The sequence below is a fragment of the Gracilinanus agilis genome, chromosome 1 (assembly GCF_016433145.1).
Source record: "Gracilinanus agilis isolate LMUSP501 chromosome 1, AgileGrace, whole genome shotgun sequence".
NCBI lineage: Eukaryota > Metazoa > Chordata > Mammalia > Didelphimorphia > Didelphidae > Gracilinanus > Gracilinanus agilis.
Window position 1 is genome coordinate 626,805,107 of NC_058130.1, and position 19,130 is coordinate 626,824,236.

Genomic DNA, 19,130 nt, shown 5'->3' on the forward strand with positions numbered 1-19,130 from the left:
CTTCCTTCCTTCCTTCCTTCCTTCCTTCCTTCCTTCCTTCCTTCCTTCCTTCCTTCCTTCCTTCCTTCCTTTTTTATCTTTATATTCTTAATGCCTGGCACATAGTTGATGTTTGGTAAATGTTTAATTGAATTGACTTGACCCTCAAGCACTTCTGGGGACAGACAACTCCCATTTCATTTTTAAACAGAACTGTTAGAAAATCATTCCTTAGATGAAGCCTAGATCCTCTTTCCTATATTTTATCATTGCAGAGAATGTCCACTCCCTCTTCCAGATGATAGTTCTTTAAACATTTGAAGGCAGCTATCATGCCCCACTAAGGATGAGTTTTTTGCACATCTCCAACTATGCTTTTGTAATTCTCCAAATATATATGCTATATATTTTTTTTTCTGAATCTCTAGAGCAATGATTTCCAAACTTTTTGATCATGTTTGCTTAACAGTAAAATACTTTTTCTTTGTGCATGCAATTCCTACACACACATATGATGAACATATACTCCTGTATAATTATAAGTATATTATAAAACACATAGAAATGAAAATGTCTAAGTATGAAATAATATTTGATTGTAGAGTTGATAGGAGGCACTGGAATTTACTGGGTAGGGGAGAGGTGGTCAGGTGCTTTAGGAAAATCACTTTTGCAGCTGAATGGAGGGTGTATTGGAGTGGAGATAAACCTGAGGAAGAGAGACCAATGAGTAGGGTATTGCAATACCCAACTCTCTCAGGTGAAAGGTGATGAAGTCCTATAGTAGGGTGGTAACTATGTAAGTGGGAAGAAAGGGAAAAATAGGAGTGACATTGTAGAGTTGAAATGTCAAGGTTTGTCCTCTGAAGTATGGGAGTAAAATGAGGAGTTTTGGAATATGTCTAAGTTAAGAACACAGTTGACTAGAAGAATGTTGTTATACTTAACAGAAATAGGGGATTTCAGAAAAAGAGTTGGTTTGGAGGCAAAGGTTACAAATCCTATTTGGGGCATGCTGAATTTATATGTGTATGAGAGAGTTTGTGAGATTGGACAGAGCTCAAAACAGAGCTTAATGATCATAGACCTGGAAATTATTTGTTTAGGGACAATAATTACCTCCCCCACGCCCAAGAACTGATTAAGTCATCAAGTGAGAAAGAATTACAAAAAAGGCCTACAAAACCTGTGGGGAGTTCGCAGTTATAAGGCATGATGTGGGTAATCATCTAGCAAAGAAGAATGAGAAGGGATGATCAGACAGGCAGAAGGAAAACCAAGTGAAAGAAGGAAAATCCAGAGAAGAGAAATCATTTAGGTGTTTACTAGTAGAAAGGTCAAGAAAAGTGAACATGGAGAAGAGAAAATCAGTTTTGGGAGTTACTGGTTACTTGAAGAGAATAGCTTCAGTGAAATGAGTCAAAGCTAAAGGAAGAAGTTGAGAACATGGAAGACAGGAAAGATGGTGGTACCCTCTGCAAAAATGGGAAGTTTAGAAGAGGGGTAGAATTTAGGGAAAGATAATATAGTTTTGATATTTTAATGCAACAATCCACAATTGCTCCTCCTATGCTACTCATTTTCACCAAAACCCTGAGAGTTTATGGGGTATATGTATGTGTGCATATTCATGTGTATATGTGTATATGTGTGAGTGCATGCTTTTGGGAGGGCTTGCTCATTGGCTCCTTCCTTAAGCAAAGAGCCTGGTACTATAGAAATATAGTGGATATGGAATGTGAATGCTATGGGGCATGGGTAGTGGAACAAATCAGGTTAGTTTAAGATGACTCTAAGGGGCTAATGTCTAATATAGCTATGGAAGATCAGCTTTGGGAGAAGGCAAAGTGAATAAATATTGAAGGGGCTATATCATTAAGTTGAAGAGAAACCCATGATTGGATAAAAGGAGAGAAGGTGGGAGGGAACCGACTTTTTTACCCTTTGACTGGTTGATAATACATCACTTGGGGCAAAATCATTATCCCTTGGTGGCTGTAGTTCCTACTTTGGAGATCATTGTTCTAGAAAAGAGGGAGATGACTAGAAAGGGTTCTTGTAACAAAATTAGTAGAACTAAGATAAGGAGGTTAACTAAGAAAATAAAAAATTTGAACCAAATATCTCTCATAAGGCCCTGATAACCAATATATTTAGGCAAATAATAGAAATAAGACCAAAAAACATTTATCTATGTTGATACATGTTGAAAGAAATAAACTGGTCCAAAAAAGGGAATTGATAACTATTAAAAACCAGAGGAAAGATTGCTCCAGATAACCAATAATAAGAGAAATGAAAATCCAAATATCACCTTCAATTCACTAAACCAAACTGCCAGCTCTCTTTTCTTTTTGGCTCATTGACATGTGTAAGTTAAATGTGTAAGGCAGTATATAGCAATCAGTATTTCTATTCAACAATTAAAATAAAATTTTTTAAGAAAAAGAAAGAAAACTCACATTTACTAAATGTCAGGGTGATTGAACTAGATGACATCTAAGGCTTCTTCCAAATTTGACATTCTATGATTCTAAGAACATTTTAAAATAAGAAAGTATATGGGATATGACTATATGACTATGATGACCCAAGAAAATAATTGAGTCCCTTTGTAATGTATTGCACAAGGATAACAGTGTTTATTTAATGCTTTAAGGTTTATAAGAGGTTTTACATACATTATTTCATAAATGGTCATTATGATTATTTTAATAATAAGCATCTTATTTCTAAGTGTATGAAAAGCATACTTAAATTTAACAGACTTTTATGACTGTATTAGAATGATTTTCTCTTAGAGATCAAGAAATAGAGGTCAGCCAGTCCCTTCTGCCTTAGAGCTCTCAGCTCCTTTATCTTTGAAGTACAGAAGTGATTTCACCTCTCCTGGGGGTGTAGTTCCCTAACAAAAAGTCCCTGAGCATGTAGGCAACTTCTTTCTTTGTATTTTCCAGTAGATGGAGAAGTTCAATCTCGTAACTGAAGGACAGAGTTCTCCTTTCTGCTTGAACCACATCTAGAGGCCTTAACGTTGGATCTTCCAAGGAGAGAGCATGGAATTTCATAACTGCTCTTGAGTTATGGGACCTGAGATATAGAATAGGAAAGACCCTCAAAGGTCACTTAGTCAGTCCTTTCATTTAGCAGATGAAGAGAGTGGACCTAGACAGGTCAAGTGATTTCCTCAAGGTCATACAGGTAGTAAGTAGAAAAGTCAGAATTTATGTTCAGCCCCTTTGATTCCAAATCTTTCCATTAAATCATAGACTGCCCATTCTACTTCTTTAGGAGCTTCTTGTCCTCTTGACTTCTCAAACTCTTGCAATTTGACTTCTGACCTCATCACTCAACTAAAACAGCTCTTTCCAATTTTACCAATGACATTTTTTTTTGTCTTGGGCCTCTTCTTTCTATACATTCCCTTTGAATAATCTCAGCAGCTCCCATGGATTCAACAATCATGTCTACACATTTGTTTCCTAGATCTATATATTCTACTTCATTCTGTCTTCTGAATTCCATTCCCACATTTCCAACTGTCTCTTGGAGATCTCTAACTTGGTGTTCCATAGGCATTTCAAACTCGCCTTGTTCAAAACAGGACCTGATCCCTTTTTCCCATTGGTCAGTTTTATCTGAGATCTCCAATTTGTTGAGGGGCCTAACCCAGGCTTTAGTCTCCTCTGGGTCTTGTTTCTTACTTCAAGATTTTAAAATCATGCTTCTGCTGCTATTCTCCAGTGCCTGGGATCTCTTCTCCTTAGAACCATCTCTGTGGCCTTTTCATCTGGCATATTCCTCTGTACAGCCTTCCTCCTTTTCTCTTTTGGGGCCTCCATCTTTTGGAGGGGACCCATTCAGTCTTCATTCCCTTCCAGGACCTATTATCCACTTCTAGACTCAGAACTATTCCCTATTCTGGGATCCTTCATTTCTCCCTTGCCCCTGCTTTTCAACTCCCATTTATGTGTTGTTTTCCTCCATTAGAATGTCAGTTCTTTGAGGAAGAGGGAATTACTTTTATTTTCACATTTAGTTGTAATTTCATTGCTTATCACAGTGTTCTTCACATAATAAGCACTTAAATATTTGTTTCCTTCCCTCCTGCCATTATATTTTCCCCAATTCCCTTTGTCTTCTTAATGCCCTCACTTCTGTCAAGGGCACCATCATCCTTCCAGTAAGTCCTGACTCTTCCTGTCCTCTACCTTTGCATATCCAAACAGTTCCCAAGTATTGCTGATTACCACTTCCACAATATACCTTGTTCCCTTATCTCCACTCACCCAACTTTTATCATTTACATATATTGTAAAAGTGAAATTTGGGAAATGTATCAAACTACATTTCCCGTGGTCCAACTGGTTTCCGTTTCCAGTTTTTTGGGCATGGGGAGGCTTACGTCTCAACGCAGGGAAGAGTTTATAATCTCCTGGGTTAGGAGGGAGTCTCTCTCTCTTGGCCAGCAGATTAGGGAGGAGATAGGAGACAGTAATGGCGAGGGCGTTGATTTTGAATGCTTACAAGTGCGTGGTCTAATAACTTTATCTATCAGCATGGCTTTAATTAAATTACTAATATATATTATTATTACAGCCTTTATCATTTTTCATATTAACAATTTTCATATAACTACCATGCCAGCTCAGGCCAACTTTCAGTTAGACTATTATAATAATGGAGAAGAGTCAAGAAGAAACATTTTTTAAGTACCTACTATGTGCCAGATACTATGCCAAGGGCTTTACAAATATTTTATTTGATTTCCACAAGTAGGTGCTATTAGGAAATAAGTTCTATTATTATTCTCATTTTACAGTAAGGAAAATGGAGCATACAGAATTTAAATGACTTCCTCAGGATCATACCGTTAGGTCTCAGACTGGATAAGAAAAAGACTTTCTTGATTAACTCAAGTCTTCACCATGTTATCTAATTTTTTTATCTGCTTCCATTCACTCAACTTTTCAACTTATGTATCACAGAGCTACCAAAATCATATCCCAAAGCTTTGATTTTTTTCCATATCACTCATCTGCTCAAAAATTCCAGTGGCTTCTTTTCCCCTTTCAACTAAAATAAAAAAAAACCCCAAACTCTTCACAATCTTGACTTCCATTGACTTTAGTGCTTTCTTTAACATACTCCATGATCTAGCTAGATTGGCCTGCTTACTATTGTTCTTTCTATACAACATTCCCTCTCCTACCTCTGGGATTTTAAAATAGGTTGTTCCCATTTCTGGAAATCACTCTCTCCTCTCAACCTCTTGGCATCAATGACTTGTTTTAATTTTTTCTAGATTCAAGATTCTAGATTCAAGTCTTTTATAGTAAGCCTATGTATAACCCAGTTGTTAGTTCCCTTTGTCCAGAAATTACTTTGTAGATTATTTATATTTAACTTTCTAATACATATTGTTTCATCCCTTGAATGTAAAATCCTTGAGGGCAGTGTCTATTTAGCATTTTTCTTTTATAATGAGAATCTAGCACAATGCCAGGTATGGAGTTGGAACTTGATGCATGCTCATGTAAATGAAAGGCTGATGGGCCATCTATCAATGTGAAGATTATAAGGATATTAGAAAATAAATATTGTTTTATTAGTTTAAAGATAAGAAGCAGAGAAGCTGGCTTGAGGAAGAATTGGAGTTTCAAATAGAGCTGAGAGAGTGTTAATTTCAACTGGTTGCAGTTATAACCTTTATTTCTATGACAGTTACAGCTCTGGGTGTGGCATTCAAGGAGGGGGCTTCTGGCAGTCGACAGAGCTACACACAGCTGCTTTCTCTTTCAGGTCTAGAGAAGGTAACATCTTTGCCTCTCTCTATCTCAGTCTGAAGGAAAGACTTGAAGGAGGGGAGTGTTTTCTTTTCCAACTTGGGAAACACTATTCATTTATCTGTTACTGTCTATAGATTGATTAAACTGTGAAAAGACCAAATAAAACCTGGTCTTTGGTTTGGATTCTGAGTCTGTTAAGGCTCAGAGTCCTAACCTGATTCTTGTGGAGACTCAACCAGCTAGTCTTGGTTATCTTTATAACTTAAAGGTGAAATTAGGAGTTAGAGTGTTTAATTTTATTTAGAATAGTACAAATTTGGTTAGTTAGATCAGGGAGGATTAGTGTATCCTGTGAACCACAGGAGAAGCGGTTCCTTGCAGGACCTGGTAGTTTATTTGGGTGGAGTTAGAATCTCTTAGAATTAGAAATCCTTTTTCCTTTATATATATTCAAATAAAAAGCTTATTTTTCATAAACAAGAGTCTCTTTAGCGTTCCTTGTGCCTGGTCCTGAAGGGAAGTTCATCTTTGAGCTTCACTTCATTTACCACTGAAGATATTTTGATATCATCTATCAAAAGTATCTAGAAACAATTTTCAACCTTTATTTTCTAGTTTTTTGTCCTTATTTTGTGCTCGCCAATATTATTTTAATAAGATGCAGGACTGGAGCTGGTTATTAGACTCCTCTACAGGTCTGAGATAAGATGTATTGAGTAGGATGGTTTACCTATTTCCAAATTACACACATATGCACACATCTATGTCTATATTTATATATGATTATATATGTACATTTCTCTATCTGTCTCTGTCTATCTATCTATCTATTTATCTATCTATCTATCTGTCTCTATCTATCTATCTATCTATCTATCTATCTATCTATCTATCTGTCTGTCTCTGTCTATCTATCTCTCTACATCTCTCTCTCTCTCTCTCTCTCTCTCTCTCTCTCTCTATTTATCTATCTGTCTGTCTCTGTCTATCTATCTATATCTATCTCTCTATCTGTCTCGGTCTATCTCTCTCTTCTCTCTATCTCTTTGTCTGTCTCTCTCTATCTGTCTGTCTGTCTGTCTGTATGTATTTTAGTGGATGCAGTGACCTGGACGAAGAGGAAAATGCAGACCTGTTGTCAGGAAGTGATTTTAGATTCCTACATATCATCTAAGGGCACAGACTTGACACCTTCATAGGAAAGATCTCTGTTTTAATGTGAGTGCCACAGAGGAAATTTCTATTACTTTGCTGCTAAATCATTCAGTTCTCATTTTTAATTATTTTAATCGGCCTTCCCTGCAGAAGAGCTATTAGTCAGAATATATTTAGAACATTTTTGACTGTCATGGTATTTGTTAAATTATCACAGAGGCTTGGTGTGCATGTTTTGCATTCATTTTCAGAACCTCAATATTTCCTAGCTCCTTTTGAGAGAGTCTATCCAAATTGTCTATCTCTGTATCTAACTTTGAAAAAAGTATTTAAGTTTGGGTTAAGTCATTTATATATGTTGCACCCTCTCTGGTATGTTTCTAGGCTGTATATTTGCTGTCCCTCATGCCTGGAATATATACTCTTCCTTCTTCTCTGCCCCTTAGATTTCCTAGATTACTAGGGAGCTCAACTCAGATGTTACCTCCTATGTCGGGCCTTTCCTGTTCCCCTCAGCTGCTGGTGCCTCCCTCTGAAATGATTTTGTATTTTTCTCCTGTGTATTTGTGTGTGTGTGTTGTATCCACCAACAGAATGTGATCTCCTTGAAGAGGGGGACTATTTTGTTTTTATATCCCCAATGCATAGTACAGAGCCTGACACAGAGCAAGTGCTTAATAAATGTTTGTTAATTTATATAAATATGTCAGTTATAGATCTAGAGGAGGAAAGGACCTCAGAAGCCATCTAGTCTAGCATTTTTTGCTATATCAGTAAGAAAACTAAGGTGCATCACTTGCTCAAGGTTACAGAGGTAGGATTCAAAGCAAAACCCTATGGCAAAGCCAATGATCTGTCCATTGCGGCACATTGCCTCTTCTCTCTCTCTCTCTCTCTTTGTCTCTCTCTCTCTCTCTCTCTTTGTCTCTCTCTCTCTCCCCCTCTCTTTTAAACCCTTGTACTTCGGTGTATTGTCTTATAGGTGGAAGATTGGTAAGGGTAGGCAATGGGGGTCAAGTGACTTGCCCAGGGTCACACAGCTGGGAAGTGGCTGAGGCCGGGTTTGAACCTAGGACCTCCTGTCTCTAGGCCTGACTCTCACTCCATTGAGCTACCCAGCTGCCCTCTGCCTCTTCTCTTTTGATAGGAAATTTGGTTCTTTTGAATGACAAGATTCAATTCTAGCCTGAATGACTCAGCCCTTCCCACCTCTAATGCAGGCAGGATGATTATTGTTCAGTTTATTTTGGATAAGCTCTTAAATACAGGCCCTAAATAAGCACTAAATATTGTCATATTTAGCTTCAACATCTCTATTGAAACATCATTGTAATGTTGTACTGAACATAATTAGCTTATCATGATTTGGGGAAAAAATTTTTTTTTTTCATGAAATGAGATGTTTCTATTTCCCCTTCCTTCACAGGATGGGAGCTAGGGATGAGATACGTCTAGGATTCTATTTGCTTTTTTGAATATGTGAGTTTTCTGTCCCCGGTTTTTGTCTCTGTCTCTGTCTCTATCTTTCTCTTGCCCCCTGTTACTTTTCTCTCTTTTTCCTCTCTTCTCTTCCTCTTTCTTTCTCACTCTTTCTCTCCTCTCTACCATCTGTCTCTCTATAAGTATAAGATATATTTAGTATATATAATCTACATGCGTTGTCACTGTTGAATAATTTTCAGTCATGTCTGACTCTATGTGACCCCATTTGAGGTTTTCTTGGCAAAGATATTGGAATAGTTTTTTATGTTCTTCTCCAGCTCATTTTACAGATGAGGAAATTGAGCCAAATAGCCTTAAGTGACTTGTGTAGGGTCACATGGCTAGTAAGTGTCTGGGGCCAGATTTGAGCTAAAGAATACAAGTCTCCTTGACTCCAGGCCTAGCCCTCTTATCCATGGCACTACCATATATTATACACACATATACTACTTTTAAGCTTGACTTCCTCACCATATTTTAGGTTGAATAAGGCAAAGATTCACCTCTAAACTTTCAAATTGCTCACAAAAATTTTTTTTGGTACTTGAAATAACATTCACGCCATTGCTCCATTTACTCTTTCCTTTTCTTTCATCCCTACATCCAATCTGGGCCAACACTTGCAATTTTTAATTTTTACCATCTCTATTTCTTCTCTTCCTATCTATTCACACTAACAATATTTGACCAGGTCTTCACCAATGCATTCCTAGACATTGCAAGTCTTATAATTGTTCTTCCTGATTCTAATTTCTTCTCCTCCAATCCATCCTGCACATTACTACCAGACTAGATTTTTTTTAAATTTATAGTTCCTCTCACTGTGTGACCCTGAAGAAGTGACTTGACCCCCATCACATAACTCTTACCACTCTTCTACCTTGGAACCAATACACAGTATTGATTCTTTTTTTTCTTTTTCAAACCCTTAACCTCTGTGCATTGGCTCCTAGGTGGAAGAGTGGTAAGGGTGGGCAATGGGGGTCAAGTGACTTGCCCAGGGTCACACAGCTGGGACGTGTTTGAGGCTGGATTTGAACCTAGGACCTCCCGTCTATAGGCCTGACTCTCAATCCACTGAGCTATCCAGCTGCCCCTCACAGTATTGATTCTAAGATGGAAGATAAGGATTAAAAATATATATACCTCCACAGGGTTGTGGTGGGAAAAAATACTACCAAGAGTCAGGAAACTTGTATTCTAGCTCAGTTGCTTCTAGCATCCAGCTCTGAGACCCTGGGCAACATTTAACCTTTTGCCTTAACTGTCTCATCTGTAAAATGAAGGAATTGGGATTGGATATTCCCTAAAGTCTCTTTCAGGTCTAAAATTCTATGGTTCTACAATTTGCTGTCATTCCTTTGTTTAGAAATGTTAAATGACTTACTTTCTACAGGATAAAAGCTAAACTTTCCATCTTAATACTTATGACCTTTTAAAATCTTACCTTACTTTATCTTTTCAATCTTTTTACTTCTTACAACTTCCTAACACAAGCTCTCTACTAAAATCAAGCAGGTGTCTTCCCCGTCATTCCAACATTATATAGAAAGCTGGACCTGGAGTGTTCAACTTTAGCTATAGACACTAGGTCAAGTCACTTAACCTCTGCCTCATTTTTTTTCAACTATAAAGTGGGAATAAAAACAGCACCTTTTTTTGCAGGGCTATTGTGAGGATTAAATGAGAAAAAACATTTGTAGATAGATGCATGTTGTCTTCTTTCACACATCTCACTGGCTTTGTATACCTTTTCCCTGTTCTCTTCTCCCTATGAAAATACTGGTTTCAATGCTCAGATTAAGTCTTGCTTTTATAAAGCACCTTACTATAATTTAAAGAGCTTTAATGAAATAAACTTCTAATATATTGGTGGTAGCTAAGTGTGCAGCGAATAGACCATTGGATCTGGGATCAGGAAGACCTGAGTTCAGATCTGGTTTCAGATGCTTACTAGCTATGTGGCTCTGGGCAAGTCATTTAACCTTGTTACCTCAGTTTCCTCATCTGTAAAACAGCCTAGAGGAGAAAATCATCTTTGTCAAGAAAACTCCAAAGGGGGTCATGAAGAGTCAGACACAACTGAAATGCCTGAACAACTAATACTTTAGAAATATGATACAGTGAAGTTTCATTCAGAAAGAAAGTTTTAAAACAAACAATATTTTGCAGTATAGAATAAAAAGAGTATGCCATATTAAGGCTAAGGAAGCCTATAATTTTATATTTAAAATGGCATTTGTTGGAATGAGATTTGACCTATAATTCTTGTTGGCTTTAAGGCTCTGAATTGGTTAACACACCTACATGAAAAATAATTATATCTAACATTTATACCCATGTGTTATCTCCCTTGATCCTCTCAATAACTCTGTGAGGCAGGTTCTTTTGTTATCTGACTCTTACAGATAAGAAAACTGAGACTGAGAAAATCTAAATGACTTGTTCAGTGTTATACAGTTAGTAATTGAGGCAGGACTTCTGACCCCAAGTTTAGCACTCAATATACCTCATCACCAAGCTGCTAAGGACATTAATTTTCTCCATTTCTTTGTTTTTGGTTCTTCTTTCTAGAGATAGGGAAACAGTCTCTTTGCTTGAAACATTCCCTTCTCTAGTTACTGCATCTTTTTCCATAGAATGCCTGTGACATATCTGCCAACTCGCTTTTGCCACTCTCTCAAGATAAACTCTAAACCATTCTGGGAATAAGGTAATTGTAAGGGAGTATGATCAATGGATCAGATTAACCAGAAAACAGGCCAAGTTAGCTTATAATTTTACACACACACACACACACACACACACACACGCACACGCACATGCACACGAATACTGGGAAGATTGAAAAAGTTAAATGATAGAAATAATAGTTCAGAACTCTGGAATTCTTCAGGATGGAATCTATTAAGTGTAACATGACAGGCTTTCTTCCTCTTTTAGAATTATAAAGTATGTCAAACTCTGAAATAGTCACATCTATAGTTTTCCTAATTTCAGGATTTCCAGCTAATTTTGAATGATTCAATTTTACCCATCTCATTTATGTTCATTTTAAAGTAATTTTCTTATCTGAGATAATTTCATTTCCAGATTAGTTGGCCTCGATGTCAACGTGTAAGTCCCATTACTATTAATTTATCTATTCATCTAGTAATGAGTTACATGTGAGCATAAAGAGAAGCATATGCCCTGGGGAAAAATTTAATTACTGTGATAATAATAGTATTTTGTACCTATATTCTATTTATGGTGATTTTCTTTCTTTCTTTTTAATGTGCATTTCATATATGATTGATCTTTCTAAAGCTATTTCAACTTCCTGAGTCAAAGGTGTGTCCTAAGTATTCTAAAGGGTCAGGATATTTTGCAATCTAATAAATATGTAAACTTAAAGTAAAAATAATGAAAAATAAAAATGTCACTATGCTTGTGTTTCACTGGAACCTTTTAAAGCCTGCCCCTTGGATGAAAAATCATACCTTGGCTTTCTTTAAGACATAAAAGAGGCAAGAAAAATAGGATAATAATCTGGCAGAGGAGAGAGAAAATAAAGACCTGCTGCCTAAATCCAAGAAGGCAAAAGGGATTTCAAAGTCTTGTTCTCAAAAGGAAGTCGTACTGGATAAGAAAAATCCTTGTCAGAAGGTAAGATTTGCTGCTCATAATTTTAATTTTTTTTAGATTCTATAGTACTCGTTACTACTTCAAATCATAAAAAATTCAGACAGTTAACAAAAGGTACTTCTTTCCTGGAGTCAGGTCAACTGCCTGAATTCTAGAAGCCAAGGCATAGCTTTCCATAAAGACATTGTTACAGACAATGTATAAGAAGGTTTACTCTTTACAGCAGAGAAAGGTCTGTCATTTAATGCCACAAAGAAAGAATTGAAACTTATACGTGAGTCTTCATTGTGATGAAGAATTAAAATAAGGTAGGAGCAGAGTTTAATGGAGAGATCACTGTACTGGTGGGGGTGGGGTCAAGAGACTTGGGAGATAGTGTAAGATCTACAAACTGGTCATTTGAATTTGGACAATATTCTAAACCTATCTGAGTTACTCTTTTTTTCCAAATGTAAACTTAAAGGGTTGAACTAGAGAAATTATACAATCTTCTTCCAATTCAATGATTACAAGTTTTTTTTTTTAAGTAGAGAATATTTTATTTTAAAGGAAAAGTTAATTCACTTAGGGTGGAGTGCTTAGGGTTGGAGGAAAATTACTTCAACAATCAAATATCTAATGAAAACATTTATTGTAATTATCTGTCAGAGAAATACACAGATAAAGAAGTTGGCTTACCTCTACCATTCCTATTTTTCCATCATCATTCTGTCCATATTGATCCACAAAACTTTTCATTTCAGGTGATAAATCCTAAAAAATAGTTAAAATGATTAGTTATTCTTTAGAAATTCAGTTACTTTATATTTTAATCTTTATGACTTGGCACAAAGAAATACCCCAAATTGATAGTAATTAGTATATGTTTTATTAAATATGTTTTTGGAAGTGGAAGAGACTGGACCGATAGAGAATTGCTATAGATTTCAGTGATAATATGTTAAGGAAGTGTGGTATGATGGCTAGAAGATTGGCCTTAGTGTTAAGATTTGCTTTCAGGTCCTCACTCATACTGGCTACAATCAAAAATAATTCAAAAGTGTAATCCAAAGTAAACTCACCTGACCTCTCAGAGTTGGAGACAACTTTCTGAAATAGTAAGTTACAGAGGAGTTGGCAATCTGCACCAGTGTAAGGAGTTTCCCACACTGATAAAATCCCAAATCCAAATAAACAAAAAAGATTATACTCATGGTTGCCAGTTTTCAAAACTGTTTCTCAGATTTATCTACCACTCTTAGATGTGAATACTTATTGAAAAATGTAGAAATATTGATTCTAACACTAGAAAATATTTTACATAGTATTTTAATTTTTGCAAGGTTTCTATCTTCCTTTGATTTTCACAACAATCCTATTACAAAATTAATTATATCCTTTTTCAGGCAAAGAATATGAATTCAATGACTTGTCCATGGTTAGACAACTAATAATTGCCAGAGGTGGGAATTGAACTTATATTTCTACCAGTTTCAAGTACAACATTCTTTCCATACTATATTGCCTATTCTAAGGTATTCAGCACATTTAAATAGAAAATACAAACTCTTAATGTGTGGAGAGACAATGCAAATGCAGAAATCATTAGATTTGGAACCAAAAGTTTTGAATTCTGACTATTATTTATTACCTGTGTAACCCTTGGTAGATCATCTAACCTCTTTGGGTCTCTATGATTTTTCCTGTAAAATTAAAGTTTTGGATGAAATGTTGTGGATCTCTTCCATAATCTCCATGATTTTCATATTACTTTTTAAATAAATACATCTCTACCTTTAACTCCACCATTTGATTTTATCAGTTTCCTTATTGAAATAGAAATGTGATAGCTTATTTAAAATGTTGATATCATTAATAGCTTTTTTTTTAAATTTAGGAGAAATTAGAAGTTGGAAAGTTAAAGAAAACTCCCCTCTGAAAGAAAGTTAGGAATGTTTGTAGCAAGGAAGAAGTCATATAGATAGATTACTTATTTTTTATGTAAGAGGAATATGTACCTGAACTCCAAATACTTAACTGATAATCTCATCTGAGGCATGCCACAGCTGAGATCTGGGGCAACATTTTTCAATTTGCTGATGACATTTAGCTCTTAGAACTTTGCCTAACAATATCAATTTCTTTAATTTAAATTAAATTTAATTTAATTTTAAACCCTTACCTTCCCTCTTGGAATCAACACTATGTATTGGTTCCAAAGCAGAAGAGCAGTAAAGGCTAGGTAATGGAGGTTAAGTGACTTACCCAGGGTCACACACCTAGGAAGTGTCTGAGGCCAGATTTGAACCTAGGACCTCTCAACTCTAGGTCTGGCTCTCAATCCACTGAGCCACCCAGCTGCCCCCTAGCAATATCAATTTCAAGAAGAATTTTCCAATATTCAGTTATTTTCAACTTATCTCACTAGAAAATTCCTTGTTTTATTCATTTTAATAATTATGAGATAGTGCAGGACTGGATTTGAAGTCAGAGAATTTGCGTTTAAATCTTACTTCTGCCACTTCCTCTCTGTATGATCTAGTCATCACTGAGATTCTAGGGCAAATTCCTGGAACTTCAGTTTCCTTATCTATAAAATGAAGGGAGTTTGAGTAGTTGATCTCTAAAGGCTGTTGTAGCTCTAAATCTAAATATATAATACTATCAATTTTGCTAGGAAAAAGAAAACTCATTTTTTTGGTCTTTCTTTGGTTTAGTTTTTCCATATGTCCTATAAGTTGTGTTAGCTCTCTAAAACTTAGGTTACATGCAGTCATCTTATAGTCTGAATATAGGCTAGAAGTGAAGAAGCTGACTTTGTCAACATAGTTCTATAATATGGCCCATTTATGTAGCTAACTAGGGCCAAATAAACGTTATTTCACTAACTGAAGCCTATGTTAAATAGGCCACCATGTACCAGTATCTTACTCTGTAGCTTTGGGAAAATCAATTAGGCCTCAGTTTTCTGATAAATGAGATGAATGTGGCAAGTCTTACCTTTTACTCAGATTGATAGGGAAATCAATAAGTTAATATAATTTAAAAAGTTTTATATTGAGGCTAATTATTATTATTCAGTTGGTAGTATCACAAAGTCAATTTTGGTTCAGTATATATCTCTTTTATTAGAAGTGAGATAATAAAGAAATTGAAAATCAAATACATGATTCCAGCTTTATTGACTACCAATAAGCAACAATGTATAATTATTTAAATTTACATGAAAGAAAAAATGTCAAAAAATGAAATGAGACAGCTCACAGAGTGGGATTTCTGGTAATACAGAGCTCTTAATTTTTTATATAATCTAATTTGCAAATTTAATTTCCCCAGAGCAGTAGAAGTTAAATTAGAATGTGGGAAAACAGAATTAGGGTTCAATGATTGTTAGCAACAGATTTGTAATTAGGAATGTGAACTCATTGGACAAGAATCATAGCCAAATAAATGTTTTACAGAGTGTACAGCACAGAACAATAATACATAAACTTTGTCATCATAACTGAATAATAAATTCTATTAAAATTGGTTAGCTAAGTGCCAATTTTTGCATGAAAGACTAAACTTAAAACATTTACTTAGCTATTATATTTGATTGTGGACCATATTTAACAGAAATAAAACATCTAAGAGTTTATGAATATTATGACAAGCCCATTTCCAGTCTCAGGGAACTTTGATATCCGAAAGCAGGACTGATATGACTTCAGTTTTTAGATTATGTCTTCCAATGTTTCCATACTGGAAAAAGACATGAGATTTTAAAAAGTAGAATTCAATGAGGCAGTATATGTCAAATAGACCTCTGAAAAAGTGAGCTTCCAATTCCAGAAAAATTATTTAGATCTGAAACCTCCAATAATATAGATCCAAAATCCAGGAAAAGGCCCAGGGATCTTTGTATCAGGCAATTTAAGTGATCTCTTGACAATGCTCAAGTTTTATATTATGGGATTATTTGCTTTGGTAGAATATTCCAGAAACATTTTCGACAAAGGGGAAAAATAAGCACTAACCACTTGCAAAAATAATGTTCAGCTACAATCTATAAAAAGATATAAATGTTATAGTGGGAGGAAAGTAAGAATAATCTGTAAGAATTTTTAAAAATAATACTTAGTGCATATTTGAACTTCAAAGAGGCAAAATGAGCTTTAAAGCATTAAGTTTACTTCTAGAAAATCAGGTTTCTTTGTAAAAATAGCAAATATTTATTTGCATATTTAAGTACTTCAAAATTTTGCACAATTGACTCCAATATTGACATTCTTTGATATTATGGAAAAATTGAATTTTAACAACAATCTAACTTTAAATATAAATATATATATTAAAAATGAGGAACAGAACAATTTTCATTACTGTGGAGATAAATGCCAAAGATAAACTGAGTTGCAATAGAAGCATTTTGGAAGCAGAATTTATTCACATGATAATTTATTTTGTTTCTGTCTCTCTCTCTCTGTCTGTCTGTCTCTGTTGCTGTCTCTCTTTGGGCAGGATGACAAAGATGTAAAAGAGAAAAATGTTTTCAAATTTTAAGAAATATTGAATCTGGAAAAAGCAGTCCTTATGGAATTATTTGATTTCAAATACAGCTGATTGATGACTTCTACAATCATCATTTTATGATGAAGACCTCCATGAGACTGATATAAACTAATATATGTCATATGAAGATGTTTGTTATAAAGTCACAGGCACAGGGATTGGAGATAAAAAGCTAGGAAGGGTCATTCATTTGTAAATGTAAATTAATTATCCCAAACAACTTTTCCCACTGAAATACAGCCTTTATATAAAGCCCAATATATTAATGAAATGTATAACCTATTTTTTTCTTTACATAATTACCTCTTCTGTTTAAGAGCATTTCCTTACATGGGAGTGCACTTTCTAGTTGGATTCTGATTGTGAACCCCTCCCACATTTACATGTTGTCTAGGTAACAAAATAATTCTTCATTTGTTTAACAACTTATCTTAAACATGAGTATTTACTGGTGATTTTCTAAATACTAGTATTGATACTAGCAATCATAAGGCCACTATCTATTCTTATAATTATCTCATTTCTCATAGCTTTAACTTTTGTATTACTCTTTTACAAAGCGATGTGAAAACCCTTCCCAACTAAATTTTCGTTCACTGTTGCGATGGATATTGTTCAGTTTTTCCTTCTGGAAATGGTGGAAGACCACGTTCCTCCCCCACTCTCCCCCGCACCCTCCTTTCTCTATTTAACTCAAGGAACAGTACCTATTGCCACATAGAAAACTGCAGATCTATTTCCTGACCACCAAGGGGCAGAAACAGATTTCTGCCCCCTTCACTTTCCACTAAGAAAGTGGAGTTAAATATTAGCTTAACCAGCTAACTCCCTGTTACAGGTACTGATGTGCAAAAGGATCAGAGACTAGCAGTTCTTCCTTCCCATTGAGAGGCTTTTATATCACAAGTTCAAACTATATAATTTCAAAGCACTTATATTTCAGCCAATAGTTTTCACCTTTTACAAAGTGACTTTTTAAAAAAGACGTTTGGAAAACACCCTATTTTCAGATAGTGAAGAAGCCTTTACATGTAAAGTTAGTTGAAAAATAGTTACTGCCATTAGCTCTTTCACAAGAATGTATAGCTGCGTTTTCCACAGTGGCGAAAGTATATATTTTTCTTTTTTAGAAATGTCACGGACGTTTAAATAGATTATGAAGAAAAAAAATCACCCTAGGCAACAAAAAGAAACCTCAGATCTTAAAGAACCGAACCTACCAATCCAGCCTTCTTCCGCGCCTGCTGCAGCTCCTGGATCAAGTTCTGTAGTTCCTTACCTTCCAGGTAACCACTTCCTGCAAATAACAAAGACATTTCGCTTGTATTCCTGAGTTTTCTCTTCAACTCTCGGGTTAATTTTGTGTATATGTGTGTGTGCTCGTGCGCGCGGGAGGTGGAGTGGGGTGTGCGGGCGTGTGCTGGTCAGAAAGAACATTTTCGGTCTCTATATTTACAAGGAACGTAGGCACCAGGGCACATTTATAGCTTTTAAAGATGGTTAAGGACAAGCAGAGTATTTCTCAGGCTTAAGGCAGAAGGTGTTCAAACTTTAATCCACACGAAGTGGGCTAAAAGGCTTGAGGCTCAGAGCAGACACCTCCCCCAGCAGAGAGCATAGCCACCTACTCCCCAAACTGAAGATTCTCTTCAGAGCGATTTTCCCCAACAAGCAAAGAGCTTGTGAAGGCAAAAGTTTTGCAATTACATTAAACAAACAAACAAACAAACAACCACGTCCAGACACCCCTCAGACAAAAGCAGTACAAACTTTTGGGCTGTTTATACAGCCAGTACTGGCGGTGGTGAGGTTAGAGATAACAGAACTGCACATCAAAGGGGCGAGGGAGCAACTTGAGACAGTAAAAAACTAACAGAAAAGATAGTCACCATCAACGTCGAAATGGAGCCAGATCTCGAAAAACTGTGAGGCTGTGATCAGGGATGCTTGCAGGTGGGACTCTGCCATTGTATCTGTGATCTCTGTGTGTGCTTGTATGTATGTGTATGTGTGTGGTAAACGAGTGTGTGTGTGTGTGTGTGTGTGTGTGTGTGTGTGTATTTATGTCTCTGTGTGGATGGGTGGATGTGAGTGAAAGAGCAAGTGGCTGGCTAAAAGAGAACTGGATCCTGGAACTGCCGGGCGCTGTCCACGGTGCTGCTCAAGTCGTTCTGCCAGTGATTCAGATTCTCTCCACAGCACTCTCAGCACAGGGCTCTCTGAATTTATCAGGACAGCCTCGAGCCCAGCCACGCCTCCTCTTGCCTTCCATCCATCCCTCTCCCTTCATATCCCCGCCTCTCTTCCCCTCCCCTACAGTTTGCTTCCTTTTTTTTTACATCCAAGCAAAGCTATGTGTTTGGTGTGACAGGAATCATCAGGTGGTGGGAGACCCTGCCTGAAGGTTGGGCTCAGAGAACTTGGGTTTCCTTTTTGAGTTTCCCCTGCCCAAAAATCAAAGCTAAAATTCATTAATACATACAAAATAAAAGTACCTGATAAAAGTACTCTTTTTTTTTTTTTTGGTTAAAAAAAAAAAAAAGAAAACAAGTTGGTCAGGACTTT

General features: G+C 36.1%; 1 protein-coding gene across 2 annotated transcripts in view; it reads right to left on the reverse strand.

Annotated features, from left to right (window-relative positions):
• The window catches only part of CALB1 (calbindin 1), a 36,543-nt gene extending 17,971 nt beyond the window's left edge, over window positions 1–18,572 (reverse strand). Inside the window, exons 1-3 of one of the 2 annotated variants that reach the window (XM_044658182.1) lie at window positions 18,455–18,572; window positions 17,786–17,862; window positions 12,711–12,785 (exon numbers count right to left, since the gene is read on the reverse strand). In XM_044658182.1, coding sequence (XP_044514117.1) covers window positions 12,711–12,785; window positions 17,786–17,862; window positions 18,455–18,533 — 231 coding nt within the window. In that variant the 5' untranslated portion in view covers window positions 18,534–18,572. The remainder of the gene's footprint in view (window positions 1–12,710; window positions 12,786–17,785; window positions 17,863–18,454) is intronic. The other variant, XM_044658183.1, reaches the window with a different exon arrangement.
• Window positions 18,573–19,130: the final 558 nt, after the last annotated feature.